Here is a 15,167-nt window from a genome sequence, read left to right on the forward strand (position 1 = left end):
GCAATTTCTTTGGGTTCATTTATCACCCTATCCCCAACATCAATTTTAGTAGTAGTCTCCGTTTTTACTTGAATGCCCAGTTCTTTTTTAACAACTCCCCACATAGCTTTACTCTTGTTACAAGATTTAATAATAAAATTACTATTATGCAATCTCTTAGCCTGTAAAACTACCTTTTTGAAAATTCTTTTATAGTTCTTAACATAGTTCAAAAATGATTTTTGTCTACATGTTTTTGCCAATTGGTGTAATCTTCTTTTAGTCTCTGAAGAAATCATTATACCCTGAGTAATCCAATTCTCCTTACATTGGTTTTTCTTTTCTTTAATTAATTTCACAGGATAAACTTCATTCAGTGAAAGTGTAAAACTAGATAAAAAAGATTTGTAGTTGTCATTCACAGATTTGTCTAGAGCTAAAGACTTGATATTGTCACTTAATGAATTAATAAAAAGTGGTAATTTTTTAATAGGAAAAAAGCGAATTCTTTTGTATACACTTTCAGGCAAGTTTAAGGTTTTAGGCAACTGTAAAAATAATGCATTATGGTCAGACATGCCAAGATCAATATTTATGGTTGCGTTTTTATCATAGCTTACACTTGTGAGAATATTATCTATGCATGTTTTTGATGTTTTAAATACTCTAGTTGGCTGTCTAAAATTTATTTTCAGACCAAAATTACAAGACAAGTTCTCAAACATTTTTGTATCATTATCATTTTTTTAAATATCTATGTTGAAATCAGCTGCTACTATGATTTTCTTTGAGAAATCCTTTTTTTGTATTAGTTCCAGAAAAGATCTAAATTTACATAAAAATAGCTGTGTAACACTACTACCTGGTATTCTATATATGGAAACAACAATAATCTTACAATCTATTATTTCTATACAAGAGGATTCAAAACAGTATTCGTCATTAAATTCCTTGAGATCTTGCCTCACAATAAAATTGATTGTTTCATGCACTAGAATGCATGAACCACCAGCCGATTTTGTCCTAAAATACCCATCAGCTAAAGTAAAATTAGGTAATTTATTCAATATAGATTTGTTACTTTCTTTCAATTTGTGTTCATTTAAACAGATTATCTTAATTTGGTCAATATCCTTAATAATAGTGTACAATTCCTCAAATTTATTTTTGATGCCTCTAACATTATAGTGCATTAATTGACAACCTTTGAAAGTGGTTTTCATGTTTTCTCTGAGACTATTGCCAATAGCAGGTTTTTTGAAATTACTGGTTGTCCTATAACAGGAACATTGGACATTAGTGAATTAAAACTACTATTACCACTACTACTATTACTTTGGGATGAACTATTTTGGGATGAACATTCAGTTGCTTGGGTATTGGAAATACAAAAATTTACAATTTTGGTTGAATAGGGAGTAGAGGTGTTGGAAGGCTTAGGAGGAGAACACTGTTGGGGGAGCACAGACTGGCTTTTACACTCACTGGACACTAACTGCTTCTCAATAGCACCTGCCGTTGACTCCACTGGTCTTGGGTTGGAGTTGCTAGCTATGGCATCTTCTTCAACAGCATGCTGGGACATATTTGCCTGAGGTCTTGATGCCATGGAACGTGTTTCCTCAACATTTAGTTTTTCTTCTCGAGTGCTCTTCTTGTATTCCCTTATTTGTTGATGGAGTGTATTTTTAAATGCATCAAAGCTCAGTTTATTGTAAAGATTTCTTGATGATTTCTCTTCTTGGACTATCACTGAAACCGGAACGCCTGTTGCAAGTTGAAAATTTACAATATTGCTAGCAAAATTTTCAATAGGGACCAAGTCTCTCACAAGTCCCATGGGCGAACAAATTAATCTTTTATACTGTCTTTGTTTAAAATCGTCCGTCAGATTACTAAAAGCTGTATCATAATCTGATATTGCCGGTTTCCCATTATACAAGGCTTTGGTAACCAGTCCATAGACAGCTGCTCCATTTTTATAAGTTTGCAGTGTCAGATAATTGTTGAGGATATCTGTTTTTTTGGGCCTGCCAAAAAATTTTCTGAATGGAACTGCAACTCCAGCAGACATATTTCTTGGATTTATGAAATCACCTGATATGCAGTGAGAAAAAGCCACCTCCTGGTTTGATTTCAAGCTGTCTATTATATGATGCATATTTGATTCAATGATGTTTATGCTGTTGTGATTATTTAAAAGATCGTTTATATGATTTTGTGTTGTCAACCAAGATGAAATAGTGTTAAGGATTATGTGAGCTACTTCACTTTTGCCTAGGTTGTTCAGATGTAAGCCATGTGACGTGAAGTGTGATCTCTGAAGAATATTTACGTTGATCAAATAGACATTATTTATTCTGTCTACTAATTCAGTGATATAATTATTAGCAGTTAAGAGTTTAAGATTTTCAGGACTTTTTGCGGATTTGTCATGTCTCAGGGGTATCGTGCATATAAAAACTGGCCTAGAAGAACTCAGAAGTTGAAGTTTAGATTCTAAATTATGGTATATTTCATTAAAACAGTCTTTAAGACTGTCATTACTGCCTCCAAGAAAGATAACAGGCGAGGTGTCACTGACAATCGAAGCAGAATCAACAACTTGTGTTAAAGTGGTGTTTGCTCTGACATACCCGAAAGCATCCACTTTACCACCACTGAGAGCAGTTAGTTTTATTGGTATGTCCCTACCCTGACTGTCAGAACAGAAGGTTACTTTTAGATTAGATTTTGTTTTCTGTTGTTTTGCACATTTCCTATCCGATCCTAGTTTTATGTTCTTGTGCTTGAGGTGATTTTTCTTGTGCTTGAGGTGATTTTTCTTATGTTTGTTGTTGGCTGTCTTAGTTTGGTAAGTGCTGTTTGTCGTACATTTCTCTCCATCATTGTCATCTGATAACTTCTCCAGTATTGAAAACTTATTTACTTGTTTAATGTTAGATCCTCCTCCCGCCTTCTTAACATTTTTTTCACAGTTAGTATTGCTTTGTTTCTTTTTAGTTTGTATAACTGACCATGAATTACAACCAGCTGCCACCAGATTTTCAGTGTTAGGAGACTTGTTATGTACAAAATTGCTACTTACCCCATGTGGGATATGGTTACTTTGCGGTTTACTCTTCATTTCAACTGCAGGATACTGTTTAAGCATTGACTTGAGAACAACCATGTCAACTTTATTGCTTTGCCCATTGTAGCTAAGATATGCTAATAGTGCACGCTTTAATATAACTTCTGACTTACTTATCTTCACTTGTTTGAAAGTACTGTCTAGACATCGTGTGACGTCTCCATTTTCAATGGCTTTTACAAGCAGGTCAACTATTAACAGAACGTAGACACCACAGTCACTTCCATTTGTTTGCTGAGGGATGTCTATTACTTTAAAGTTTAGAGGTTTTCGAGCATTAAAATATTTATGTAATTTAAGCGACAATCGTTTTGCATGCTGAACATTTTTTTGTCCTAATGAGTCGAAGTAATAAAAGGTGTCACTACATTTTGCGTAGAACATCAGACTCCAGTGCTGACCCGCTACTTCTAAAGCTGCATCTGCATCATTTACTAGAACAATTATAAACTGTTTATCCTCCAGGTGTAAGGGATTGGCAATGTGATAAAAATCTTCTGCACATTTAATTGCCTGTGATACAGCAGGGTTTATTAAGCAAGTGTCTGAATTTATCAAGCCCTTGTGTAAGAGTGTTTTAAAGTAGAGGTCTATAGCATCGTCCGTCAGCCATTCATTGTTCAAAGTAGACTGAACTATACAGTTTTTTGAGTCAAGACTGTAATCATGAGACTTGACTTTGTCCATCTGTTGATCTTGTTTCATTTTTTCAATAGTATTTTTAAGAATTTCTCTTTCCTTATCGTTGAGGGTAGGAAAAATAAAATAGAGAGTGTTATTTAAGAAAAACATGTAAATAACTGAAGTAAAGGAATCTATGAGTGTACAGGACACCGTTATTAGAAGCAAACTGCACTTATTAGTTTTAAAATCACTAAATAAAATATAATATTGAGCCAACCAACCTTGTAACAGATGTAAGCAGACGGAACAAGGAACAAGCGATGTGAGCTCGTGACACAACCGCTCGCACAAAGCTTTTGTCTGAGGAAGTTTTCTTCATCAAGTAAATAATCAAAGCTGTCAGTATTCTTGGCGGTTCTTTGCTTGTCTGGGATTTGCTAACTTCTGAGGAGATTGTCTGAAAAAACAATCATAGAGAGGTCTTTGCCATTTCCTTTTGGAAAAACAACTTCTGATTTGTTTTTATATTGTACTAGCAGAGTACTCGTCCTTCGTACGGGGTTGGCGTATAAGTATACAAAATGCTTAATGCAGTTATACTTGGCTTTGCGTTTGCAATGGGAGAGGACTTGGTTTAAGAAAATTTGGTTCTTTTAATTTACGGTATGCTGTAGTATAGCACATCTATCATAGCCTTAATTTTCTACCACTGCACCTAAACAATAGAAAAAAGTAAAGTTCTCATTATCACAGCTTTTTGTTGCTAGTTGGTTGTTGTCATAAATACAAAAATATTAATAGTGCTGCACCCTGTTGGTAAACCTTATAACTTTTTAATGCTATTTAACATCATAGAACCAACTTTTGTTATTTTGAAACAGCTGACAAAATTATTTAATTCCTTTTAAACATGAATACTCATAAGGTTAACATGGGGAACTTCAGAGCCACTGGGGCGGAGCCCGAAAGGATTTTTGAGATAAGAATATGTCTATATGTTAATCGGGAATGTGAGCTATCACCATACCAAATTTCAGCCCAATCCAACCAGTAGTTAATGTGTGATTGAACTTCAAACAAACAAACAAACAAACAAACAAACAAACAAACAAACAAACACACAAACTTTCACATTTATAATATTAGTAAGATAAGATAAGATAAGATAAGATAAGATTTACTTTAAAAAGGATAATAGAACACTCATATTACCTGGGAACTAACTAATCTAAATCGTTAAGACTAAGAACAAAGTAAATTTGTATCAGAACAGAACACACATAAACATGAATGACTGGGACGGTGGCGTTGTCCTGTAATCCTGCTACTAGGAGGTCACGAATTGTGGATATTTATAGAGATGCACTGTGGATGCGATACTCCCTGGTGTGGATTAACGCCCGTACTAGTGAGTACTAATACTATCCGCAGTACTATCCTGATAATTAGACCAGTTCGTTAATACCAAGGTAAGAATGTGGTTCGGATTCCACTATAGCCTGTAGGTCCCATAGTTGTCATTAGCTGTTTGGGCTATTAATTAACAGCTGTGTCTAAGGAATATGACGGACTTAGTCACTAACAAGACTACAAGATCGCGCCACTCATCCTACACTCATCCTTCACTTATATTTGGGTTGAAATACGCACATAGTGGCGTCCCCATCTTAAATACAGTAATTGATTGATTGATTGATTTGTTTTTAAAAGTTCCCAATAGAACATACACAACAACTTTTACACATTAAACTTACTTTTTGTAAAGTCATAAATAGCTCCCTCGTTGTTTGGCGGTCGGAGAAATTTTCAGGCATGAGGAACAGTCTCTCAACAATGACAACAGCTTTGTTATCTGTCAGTTGAGTGGTGGGAGGTAGATCTAACGGCATCTGCTCTACAAAACAACAAATATATTTTATTATTTCACAAATTATTACAAGAAGCCTAAGTCTGTTATTTAGCATCAGAAATATTTAATTTAATTATTATTGTTGACACATTTTTTATCACCCTATCTTAACGGTTTAACAATTAGGAGTTTGACAAGCCCTAACAGTTTTATCTGTGTTTACAAAAGCAAATACAGTACATCGCTGAGAGTTAAACCTTTCTTATTCATTTTAGATCCATAATACAACAAAACGGTACTGAAATCAGGTTTTCCCTGAGATTTCAAAAATCGTATAATTCCCGGTTTTTCCCAGAATTCCCGGTCGTTGGCCACCCTGTCTCTTGTACCTACCAGATACATCCATTGGTGTAATGTCTTCCAGATCAGGTTCTGTACTCCTGGGGGTGTCTTGCACTCCTAGTGCTCTAGCAAAGATCTCCCCTCCCTCCGCTCCCCTCTGGTGTTGCACCTCCACCAACTGTATCATGTACCCCTTGTCTTGCACGGCTTCCACCACAGAAACCTCGTCTGTCAGTGCGGCTCTGTCCAGGGTGTCTAGCAGCTTGCTGCAACACATGTACAGAGTTTGACGTTTGATGATTGGAAACATTCATAGACATGATTGTTTGTCAAAGAATTAAGAGGGATGAGATTTGGTTGATAAAAGATTCCGAGTGGCTTGATGGTGCACAGTAAAACCTTTTATTTTTACCGTTCATCGGTTCTAATTTGAAAGTTATTCACATTAAAAAGTACATAGCTAGAGTGAATACAGTAATGGTTTTTCAATGGCTACCTCATAGAAGCGACGGGTATCCCAAAAGACTGAATAAACAGTATCAGCTGTTGAGGTTCAAGATCAGTGAGAGCCGCATCTACTAGACGAGGGACTCTGGAACGGATCATTCTCAGCTTCAGCCAATCAGGGATTAGTAGGGCCTCCTCTGATGTGTCCACCAGAAAAGCCTGTGTGATCAACAACACATAATGTCAACATGAAGTCCCCAAAACTGAGACGAAAACATAGAATAATATATAAAAGATACAAAAAACATGAAACACACGAGGGACATTGACAAAAACTAACGTGGCCGGGTTGAAGTTAAGTCTAGACCAGCGGTCAAGGTGGTCTATGACGTCTGTCTCTGTCTTCTTATTACTGGAGCATGTTAATTCATTCATTGTTCCCCTCCAGGATCCTGATAGCTGTATTATAGATGTACTGTAGTTGGATTGGAAAGAAAGTTTATCGTTCAAAACGTTTAGATAGTCGGATTTGACTGCTCTGTATATTTCAAACTCTTCGGTGTGTTCCTGGTTAAACAGTCCTGTGAGAAATGTAAAACTTCCACATTATATATGATATCTGAATAGTTGTGGTTATTTAAAACTAGATGTTCTGCAAAATTTGATGTTTGGGAAGCTGTTGTTTTTCTGGGTAAATGTTCTCTGAATCTCTTTTTAAATGAGCGTGAAGACCGGCCAATATAGTACTGTAGTTCAGCATCAATCACTATATTTGAAGGTTGTTCATAAGGTTGGTAAAAATAACACATCACACATAAACAGAGTACATACATAAAAAAGCGTAGAGGACGAAATAACATAAGCATTAGCGCCATGACCAGGCTGATATGTCTAAACTGGCAGTAAAGGTAATCTATATCTGCCTTTGTCTTCTTATCACCTGTAGATAATTCATGAATTGAAACTAGTTGCCACAACAGCAACCAAGGATTACTTAATGTAGGTATTTATACCATTTTAAAGTATAAAACAGTAATCCGGAGGCTAAATAACTCTTTTAAAAATCAACAAGTTAATGAGGCTGTATTTCAAAGATTTACCAAAAGGGAAAAAGAATTGCGCTGTATTGACCAATAGTCCATCAAACTTTCAATCATTTTTTGTTTATGACAAAAAGACAATTCCTTCACTGTAATTAGTTTCCCTGACATTACTCACCTTGGGAGTATCTTGTTTGTCCAGAGGAAACCACATGTCCAGCAAATGTTGATACTCCGCTGCCAGTGACACACACTGGGGTCCAAAAGCCAGTATGATCACCATGGCGTGCACCACCAGTATATACAGGGTGCATTGCTCACCACTCGGCCACGTCACCAGGATCTGGTCTTGGCTCTCCGACCACGCATACGCCTCTCTCTGCGGCTCTCTAGCCTGCAGACAGTTGGGCAAACTAAACTATCACCCTTCCTTGTAAGTTACTTCAACTTTTTGAATCTTAAGGATTTTCTTATGGGTCTACCTGAATGACAAAGAACCCTCTCTGTCACTAGAAACACAACTAGCTTTACTTTATACAACAAAAATTGGAATTTTACTTCCACTGACATCATTTTCAGCCAAGTAAGGCTTGTGATGGAAAGATAAGTCTTTAAGTCCCAATCTTTGTGTAAAAGGATCGTGTTTCTTCTGTCAGAATGGACTCTTCCAACCCAGAGAGACCTTTTATTCTAAAAGAAATTCTTAAAATCTGATCCCTTGCAGTCTGTATTAAATTTTCATTCTTCAAACCATATATGATTTTCCATAGGTAGGAATTTTCTGAAAAAACAAATCTCGAAACTGAAACTTTTCTAAAATTTTGATGGTTTTGAGATTTGAGATTCGGTTTTGACACATCACTAGTCTTGACCCCAGGGAATTGGGAAAAATAGCAGAATTCCCCCAAAGTTACCAGAAAACGAGATATAACATGAAATGTTCTTGATAAGATTAGCATTAGAAGCCATTTACTGCTGATCTTTGTTAACTTCAATATAGCTGATCGTGATTTTGCATCAAGCCAGTACGCAAATATTAACATTTGGATTACTTATTTGCCAGTCAATTCTCCAATGTACTATATAAAACCAGGGATAACGTTACCTACAATAATTAAGACTCTTTAGTTATGTTATAGAATGTGGAAATAAATTATTTTACTGTGCGATTTTTCAAATTTGTAATAAATTTACCCACCTTTATCAGGTATGTGTAGAAGATGGAGAGGAATGCGTCCAGGCCAGCGTTGGGATGGTCCTGGGATGGTATGATGGCATTGATGATTGTCGACCTCTCTACTATCAGAGTGGCCATGTCCGCCACCAGGTCCGTCGTCTCCGTCACATCACTAGATGTGTGTTGTGCCAGGAAGTTGAGATACGTCACCACCAGGCCAGGGTCCGTCTCTACCAGACACGCGCTGCGCAACGCGATCACGATCTGGCCAGAACATCAAACGTGTTACACTACTTATTCATGGCTCTATGAATCATGGCTCATTCATGAGTCTATGTATGAATGAGAATGTAAGGTATAAAAAAAATCCAAAGAATGACAGTAAAAAATACTATTTAAAGAGTAAAAATATGAATTTTTTTGTTCTTCAAAGTTCAATTTTTATAGTAAAACAACGTTCTTGGCAGAAATAATATTTTGGTTTTTCTCTTAAACTATCCCACAACAAGATGATTGTTTCTCTTTAACAATTTAAATTTTAAAGACAATTTTAATGAGGAACACAAATTTTGGGAAAACCGTAAGCCATACACCAATCAACCACTTCCTTAAATGAAAGGTATTGATGAGCAATTTCCCAGAATAGTATTAACTTTTTTTTAAACTCTCTATTGTGCTTGTTGAAATTATGCTTTTACTCCCAGAGACAGGGTGTGTAGATCTGAAGGTGGAACTAGGGGTTACCGACAAAAACAAAGCATAGAATCAGAAACATTGTTACCTGCGGCCGGGCCTCAGGGAAGTGGGGAAGCAGTGGTAGTTGCTTAAGTAGCCAGGACGTGTCATCTTTTCCCTCCTCTACCTCATCTTCTGCACACCCTAGCACTAAACGAAGCCCCTGCACATACACATCACATATGCTAATCATAACATATCACTAACAAATTAACAGCATAACTAATTGTTTGAGGTTCTAAGAAGTTGGTGCTGAGTAGTTGGCTCTATACTATAAGCCAACACTCACAGTGAGAAGTTTCTCAAGGTACAGTATACCTCACAATCTCCTTCCAGAACAATTTGAGTAAGTGAATCATTCAACCACCTTCATACTGGCTGCTGGAAAGTCCCTTCTACGTAAAAAATATTCACCTAAACATTACTTTAAAAAATTATCAATGAAAAGGTATACACAATATATTTTTTATTGCCAAAAACAAAACACCTAGTTGTGTACCCATCCTAAATGGTGATAACTTAAGAAGCAACAACGTTACCGCAATGGCTTGCTCCCTGTTGCGGGGTGAACTGAGTCTGCGTAGGAAGTAGTCAAGGATCTCACACACAATCTCTGGGTCCTGCGAAGGTTCATTCAGCAGTGACTGGAGGTGGCTCAGCAGCTGCTGATACTTGTGCTGCTGCCTGGCGCTCGAGCTCAGCAGAAACTCACACAGGCACTGCACTGGCAGGTGGCTAAAACACATGTGTCATGTTACCAATATTTAATGTAACACACTGGATTTGAATTTGTTCCAAGCGAGTCTTGTCTGGTAAAGAATCCTTGGAGAGTTTAGTGAGAAATATGGATATTAATCAATGACATGGCCGATATGGGTTCTTTGAATAACATTGTCAGGGTTATAATTAGCAACTAAATAAAACAGTACTCATGTATCAAATGAGGAAACGCAATCAGTTTTATGGTAAATTGTCTAATTCTTACAGGTGTAAACCTATATAAAGAATAATTGATTGGTCCCAAGGCAAAATCAAGCTGATAGGAAAAACCTGTCAGGTTTAGTTGTTTCCACTTTAAATTAATCTCACTGTAGTGTATTTAATCCATTGACGTTAATTTTCATTATTAAAAAGAAATCATTATTTTTTATAGTTTAATCAATTAAGTAATATAATAGGTTACATGAAAGAAAGGGAAATGATGTCCAACTGTTTGCACTACATTATTTTCATTCATAAAGCAGGTCTCTCTCTCAACCTTAGTCCTTGGTCCACCAAACAACAAAGTGAACATTCCTAACTAATCTTAGCTTTTTGAATCGTAGTGGTAAGAATTTTTGTTTAGTTTAGTCGTGATTTGAGTCAATTTGTAAAAGAATTGTATTAATCAGTTATATCAATTATTTAAGATGGGGACACCACTGTGTGTGCGTTTTAACCCAAATATGAGAGAAGGATGAGTGGCGTGATCTTGTAGTCTTGTTAATGACTCTGGCCGACATGTTCCTTGGTCACAGCTTTTAATTAATAGCCCATACAGCCAATGGCAACTAAGGGGACCTACAGTACAACAAATTACAGTTGTAACTGAGATTTTGATCATGAATAAAGACCTTAGGGCCTATTTTAACTGAAACACAAGAGGGAAGAGTCCACTTTGGGAAACATAAAGAACTTTACATTAAAGACAACTGTTAACTTTCAACCTATTAATATTAATAGTTGGGATGAAATGTCTTCAAGTCCCTTGGTCCAAAAGTATTCTGTTTGTGTATAATGTGAAGTTTTTTTGTGTTCTTGTGCTTCAAGTCAATAGAGACTTTTTAAACAATTCATATTTACCTGAGACTAGCGTCAGAGCTGTGCACTAGATCAGCCAGCCAGGGCATGCTCTGTGACGGACCCTGGTGTTGTATGATGTCCAGCAGGAAGTCCGGCTGTCTGCAGCGGCACAGCTGGTGTCCCAGTCTCAGCTGATTGTTGAGCAGAGTCAGCTGTTCCACCACCACAGCTGGTGGTCTGCGAGCATCTCCCTTCACATCCATCCCCGTCAGCTGAGACAGCAGCAGACTAGACTGTTCGTTGATTTCTACCTGTAGAGTGAACCAAACAGTCGGTACTAAGTAGTTTTATTATATGTCAAGAGTAATGCATTTATAAGGCTTTAGTTGTGGTGGTACACCAGTCACACCAATTATGGAGTACTTTAAAGAATGAAAATGCCAAATATATTTCTACAGAAATTATGAAAGTGAACATCTATCTACCACAATCGTTCTTCTTACCACCCTACAACCTTGAAAGACTCTGAAAATTAACTTAAAAGAGAACAAGTGGAACACATTCCATAAATGAACGCTTGATTTGGAGATTGTTCAAAATTCCCATGCGTATACAAAATTTATGAACAATTCACATGACTTTTTACTATCATCAAAATGTTTGTACGATTCCTAGTTTTCTAGTCACCTGGACACCCTAGTCAATATTTTAGAACACAAAGCTTTTATTTTGATTTAAATACAGTAAACCTTTTCACCCCAACACATGGTTCACATTAGCAGGTCACTGGTGTATTAAAATAAATATTTTCCATATTTTTCTGATATTATCACAACCTCAATAAAGTATGGATCTTTGACAACATGTCAAATCAATTAATTCTCGCCTTGTCATAATTGAAAATGTAGTGACAAGCATTCAACTATTCAACTAAAAACAGTCATTTGGGATATCCATCATCATACAGACCAGAAGATTGACCTGTTTCCTACTTGAGCAAGGCAAAGCTCGCAGTTAGTAGAGGTACGTACCTTGGTAGAGGCTGCAGCAAGGTGCGTCTCAAACTGCAAGATGGCCTCCTTCTCCAGCGCCAGGACTTGCAGCTCGTCTGGCGCCGCAGGGAACACGAAGTGGTTAGTAATGCACATCTCCATGAGCAGTCGCAAGGTGGGGTAATTGTTCCAGCCTACTGCGCCGATAGTTGTGGGGTTGTGCGCCGCCAGCACCAGTAGTAGAGCCCATCCCTAATACATACATGGCAACAACATCAAGAAAAAAGGATATCTACACGGATATCTACACCTGAGGTTGACATGAGAAAACCTTGGTTTGACACTTTATCATATCGTAATAAATATTTGTATGATCCCATGTTCCAAAAGACCATAGATTTACAAAGGCACCAAAATAGCAAGTGTCAGCGGAATACATCTACACTATGGCAATCCAAAGGGTAGTTTGGGTGTACTTTTAAACATTACCTTCCAGTAGAGATTGGTGATGGCCAATGTAGGAGGGGTGTAGCCAACTGGCAGATCTATGTTCTCCGGATGGTGGTAGGCACACAGGTTGAAGACTAGATCAAATATCTCCAACTTGTCCACTGTTACAAAATAAACATACTAATTATGACACAAATACAAACATCACTGATATTTTACTCAAATAGAACTTTTCAGAAACAGGATTGTTATATTTAGTGACCTTTTACTGGGTCTCTACTGTCCCTGGACTTTTCTTAGGTAAGTTAGCTGAATATTTTGCAATTACACTAGACTCCCGATTATCCACAGTCAACAGTAATGAGCGGCTGAGTGATAGTGGATAATCAAAATTGTCTAACCTAAAATGTCTAGGAAACAACCACTTTGACTTTGATCACATAGTTCAGTAAAAACAGTATAAATAACTTTGTTTCACAATAAAAAATACTGGAGATTTTATGTATAGGCCTAGTAATAAAAAAAAATCAAAACACACAAAATGTAACTCATTGGCTTTAATTGGTGATTTGTAATAGTGGTAGGCTAAGTGATGTAAACAACGGCAACTCTATAGTGTGCCTACAAGATGATAGACCTCATTAGGCTAAACATCTGTATAACTTTCATATAACTTGTCTTATATATTTTTTAAAATTTAATTTTTAACCTTTTAATTTGCAGCTTGGGGAGTCTATTTACAACAAGGTCCCTTAAAAAAAATCTGAATGTTTGGGAAAATAAATTTTCTTTCCACAAAAATCACACTTAATCGTTCCCATATAACTGATCCTGTAAAACAATTCCAAATAAAATATAAATGCACAACTACCGTAGTGATGTGTCAATAACGAATCCCAAATTTTAAGACCACCAAAACTTAGGTAAAGTTTTTGTTTTGTGATTTTAGATTCAAAATTAAGTAAGTATTATTGATCTCATATATGTTATTATGTTGTTATGTCAAAGTCTGGAGTTTAATTTATTACAGTGCTTTTGTTTTTTTGGGAAATGTTTTTTTTTTTGGAATTAAAGTGTATTCACCATGTTGTTTATATTATTATTCGAGAGCCAGGAGTCTAATTTATTTTAATTTTGGTTGCATAATAAACATTTGATTATTATCTGTATTTTTGTAACCTTAACCAGGTAAGTCAAAATGTTTCAAGTAAGGTTCCAAAATTTGTAATTTGATTTTCAAGTTCTGGTTATGAGATTCAAAAATTTCTGATTTCTACCATCACTATTCGTAACCACAGATAAAGTACCAACCGGTGAGCATGTTGACGTTGTCACTGGTGGGAATGTTGGCAGCCCTGCGTACCAGCTGATCGGCCAGCTCCAGTGTGTCTGGGGGAGACAGGGGGTGTTCCTTGCTGAGCCCCATCATCAGCACCCTCAGCAGTATGTGCTGTTGTAGTGGCACCTCTGAGGCTAGTCGCATGAACTGCATACGATCAGTCTCCGGCGGCCAGTTGTCCAGCTTGTAGTACTGGTCTGGCTGCTCCATCAGCACTACCTGTAGACAGTAAACACTTTATGAGATATAAGTTAGTGGTGAGTTCCAAAGCTAACTTTTAGACAAAAAATCAACTAAACATTTGAAACTAATGGCACTCCCTACTTTTAGATTGATTTGAAAAAATGAGGCCTTTTAGGGAATTTTCCGTATAGGGAATAGTTATTTTTACTTTTTCCATTAAACATTGATGTAACATTTTATAGCACACTAGTTGCAGAAGGAATGGATACATCACTAGCTTACCTAAGAAATCAGTTCCAGGCAGATTACGGTACACAAATTGAACAAATGTAAGTTAATTTGACATTTAATTCCTTTGAAAGTACTTCTTCAGAAGGAGGTTGTAGAATTGGTAGTGTGTATTACTGTACCAAACCCTTTCATTTGGCAAATTCGTTAAATAAAATTGTCCTGATGCCTAAAGATCGTATATTCTCCATTTTAACAGTAACTACCCTATCCTCTCATAAACAGCTCTCAGTTAACTGACATTTTGGCTAGTTATTACTCCTGAATATTCTGGATTAAATTAGAGCCTATTGAATAACAAAAATTATAAGGGTCTTCATTTTTAATTTTGAAACAATATGATCTACGAACATGCCGTACCTTGTGTAAGGCGTGTACAAAGTCTGTAGGCGAAGGTCTGTAGATGCGTAGAGCTGTCTCCTGTAGCCACCACACAGCATCGTTCTGTATACCAGCCACTAAGCTCTGCATCTTCTCACACTGGGGCAATAAACAGGAATCAACATTGTGTAAGAGAACATCTCATGCCAAAACATTTAAATAATGATGTTTGATTGGTTAAATCAAACACACTCCATAAAAAATATTGGCTCTTCACACAAAACATATCGAATACATAAAATAAAATAGTACACAAACCAAGCCTGGAGATCTATTCCTCTTTAGCAGGGTAGTTATTAATGTAAAGTTAGATCACAAGAAACACCTTAAATATTCAAAACCAGGTTGTAGATTATTCCATTTACAATTTTGCTTTTAACAGAAGACCTTGACTACAAAAGTATTTGTACAAAGTTTACCTTGATA

General features: G+C 36.5%; 1 protein-coding gene across 1 annotated transcript in view; it reads right to left on the reverse strand.

Moving 5' to 3' along the window:
* LOC129000957 (integrator complex subunit 1-like) overlaps window positions 1-15,167 on the reverse strand; it is a 46,945-nt gene that overhangs the window by 10,782 nt on the left and 20,996 nt on the right. The window contains exons 10-22 of the mRNA XM_054428054.1: window positions 14,721-14,840; window positions 13,862-14,108; window positions 12,590-12,711; window positions 12,140-12,352; window positions 11,169-11,419; window positions 9,866-10,061; window positions 9,373-9,489; window positions 8,613-8,855; window positions 7,593-7,808; window positions 6,424-6,593; window positions 5,979-6,193; window positions 5,491-5,630; window positions 4,018-4,193 (exon numbers count right to left, since the gene is read on the reverse strand). Of these exons, the coding sequence (XP_054284029.1) occupies window positions 4,018-4,193; window positions 5,491-5,630; window positions 5,979-6,193; window positions 6,424-6,593; window positions 7,593-7,808; window positions 8,613-8,855; window positions 9,373-9,489; window positions 9,866-10,061; window positions 11,169-11,419; window positions 12,140-12,352; window positions 12,590-12,711; window positions 13,862-14,108; window positions 14,721-14,840 (2,426 nt within the window). The remainder of the gene's footprint in view (window positions 1-4,017; window positions 4,194-5,490; window positions 5,631-5,978; window positions 6,194-6,423; window positions 6,594-7,592; window positions 7,809-8,612; window positions 8,856-9,372; window positions 9,490-9,865; window positions 10,062-11,168; window positions 11,420-12,139; window positions 12,353-12,589; window positions 12,712-13,861; window positions 14,109-14,720; window positions 14,841-15,167) is intronic.

Source organism: Macrosteles quadrilineatus, unplaced genomic scaffold (genome assembly GCF_028750875.1).
Source record: "Macrosteles quadrilineatus isolate MER2022 unplaced genomic scaffold, UCM_ALF_1.0 Scaffold_8__2_contigs__length_117827958, whole genome shotgun sequence".
NCBI lineage: Eukaryota > Metazoa > Arthropoda > Insecta > Hemiptera > Cicadellidae > Macrosteles > Macrosteles quadrilineatus.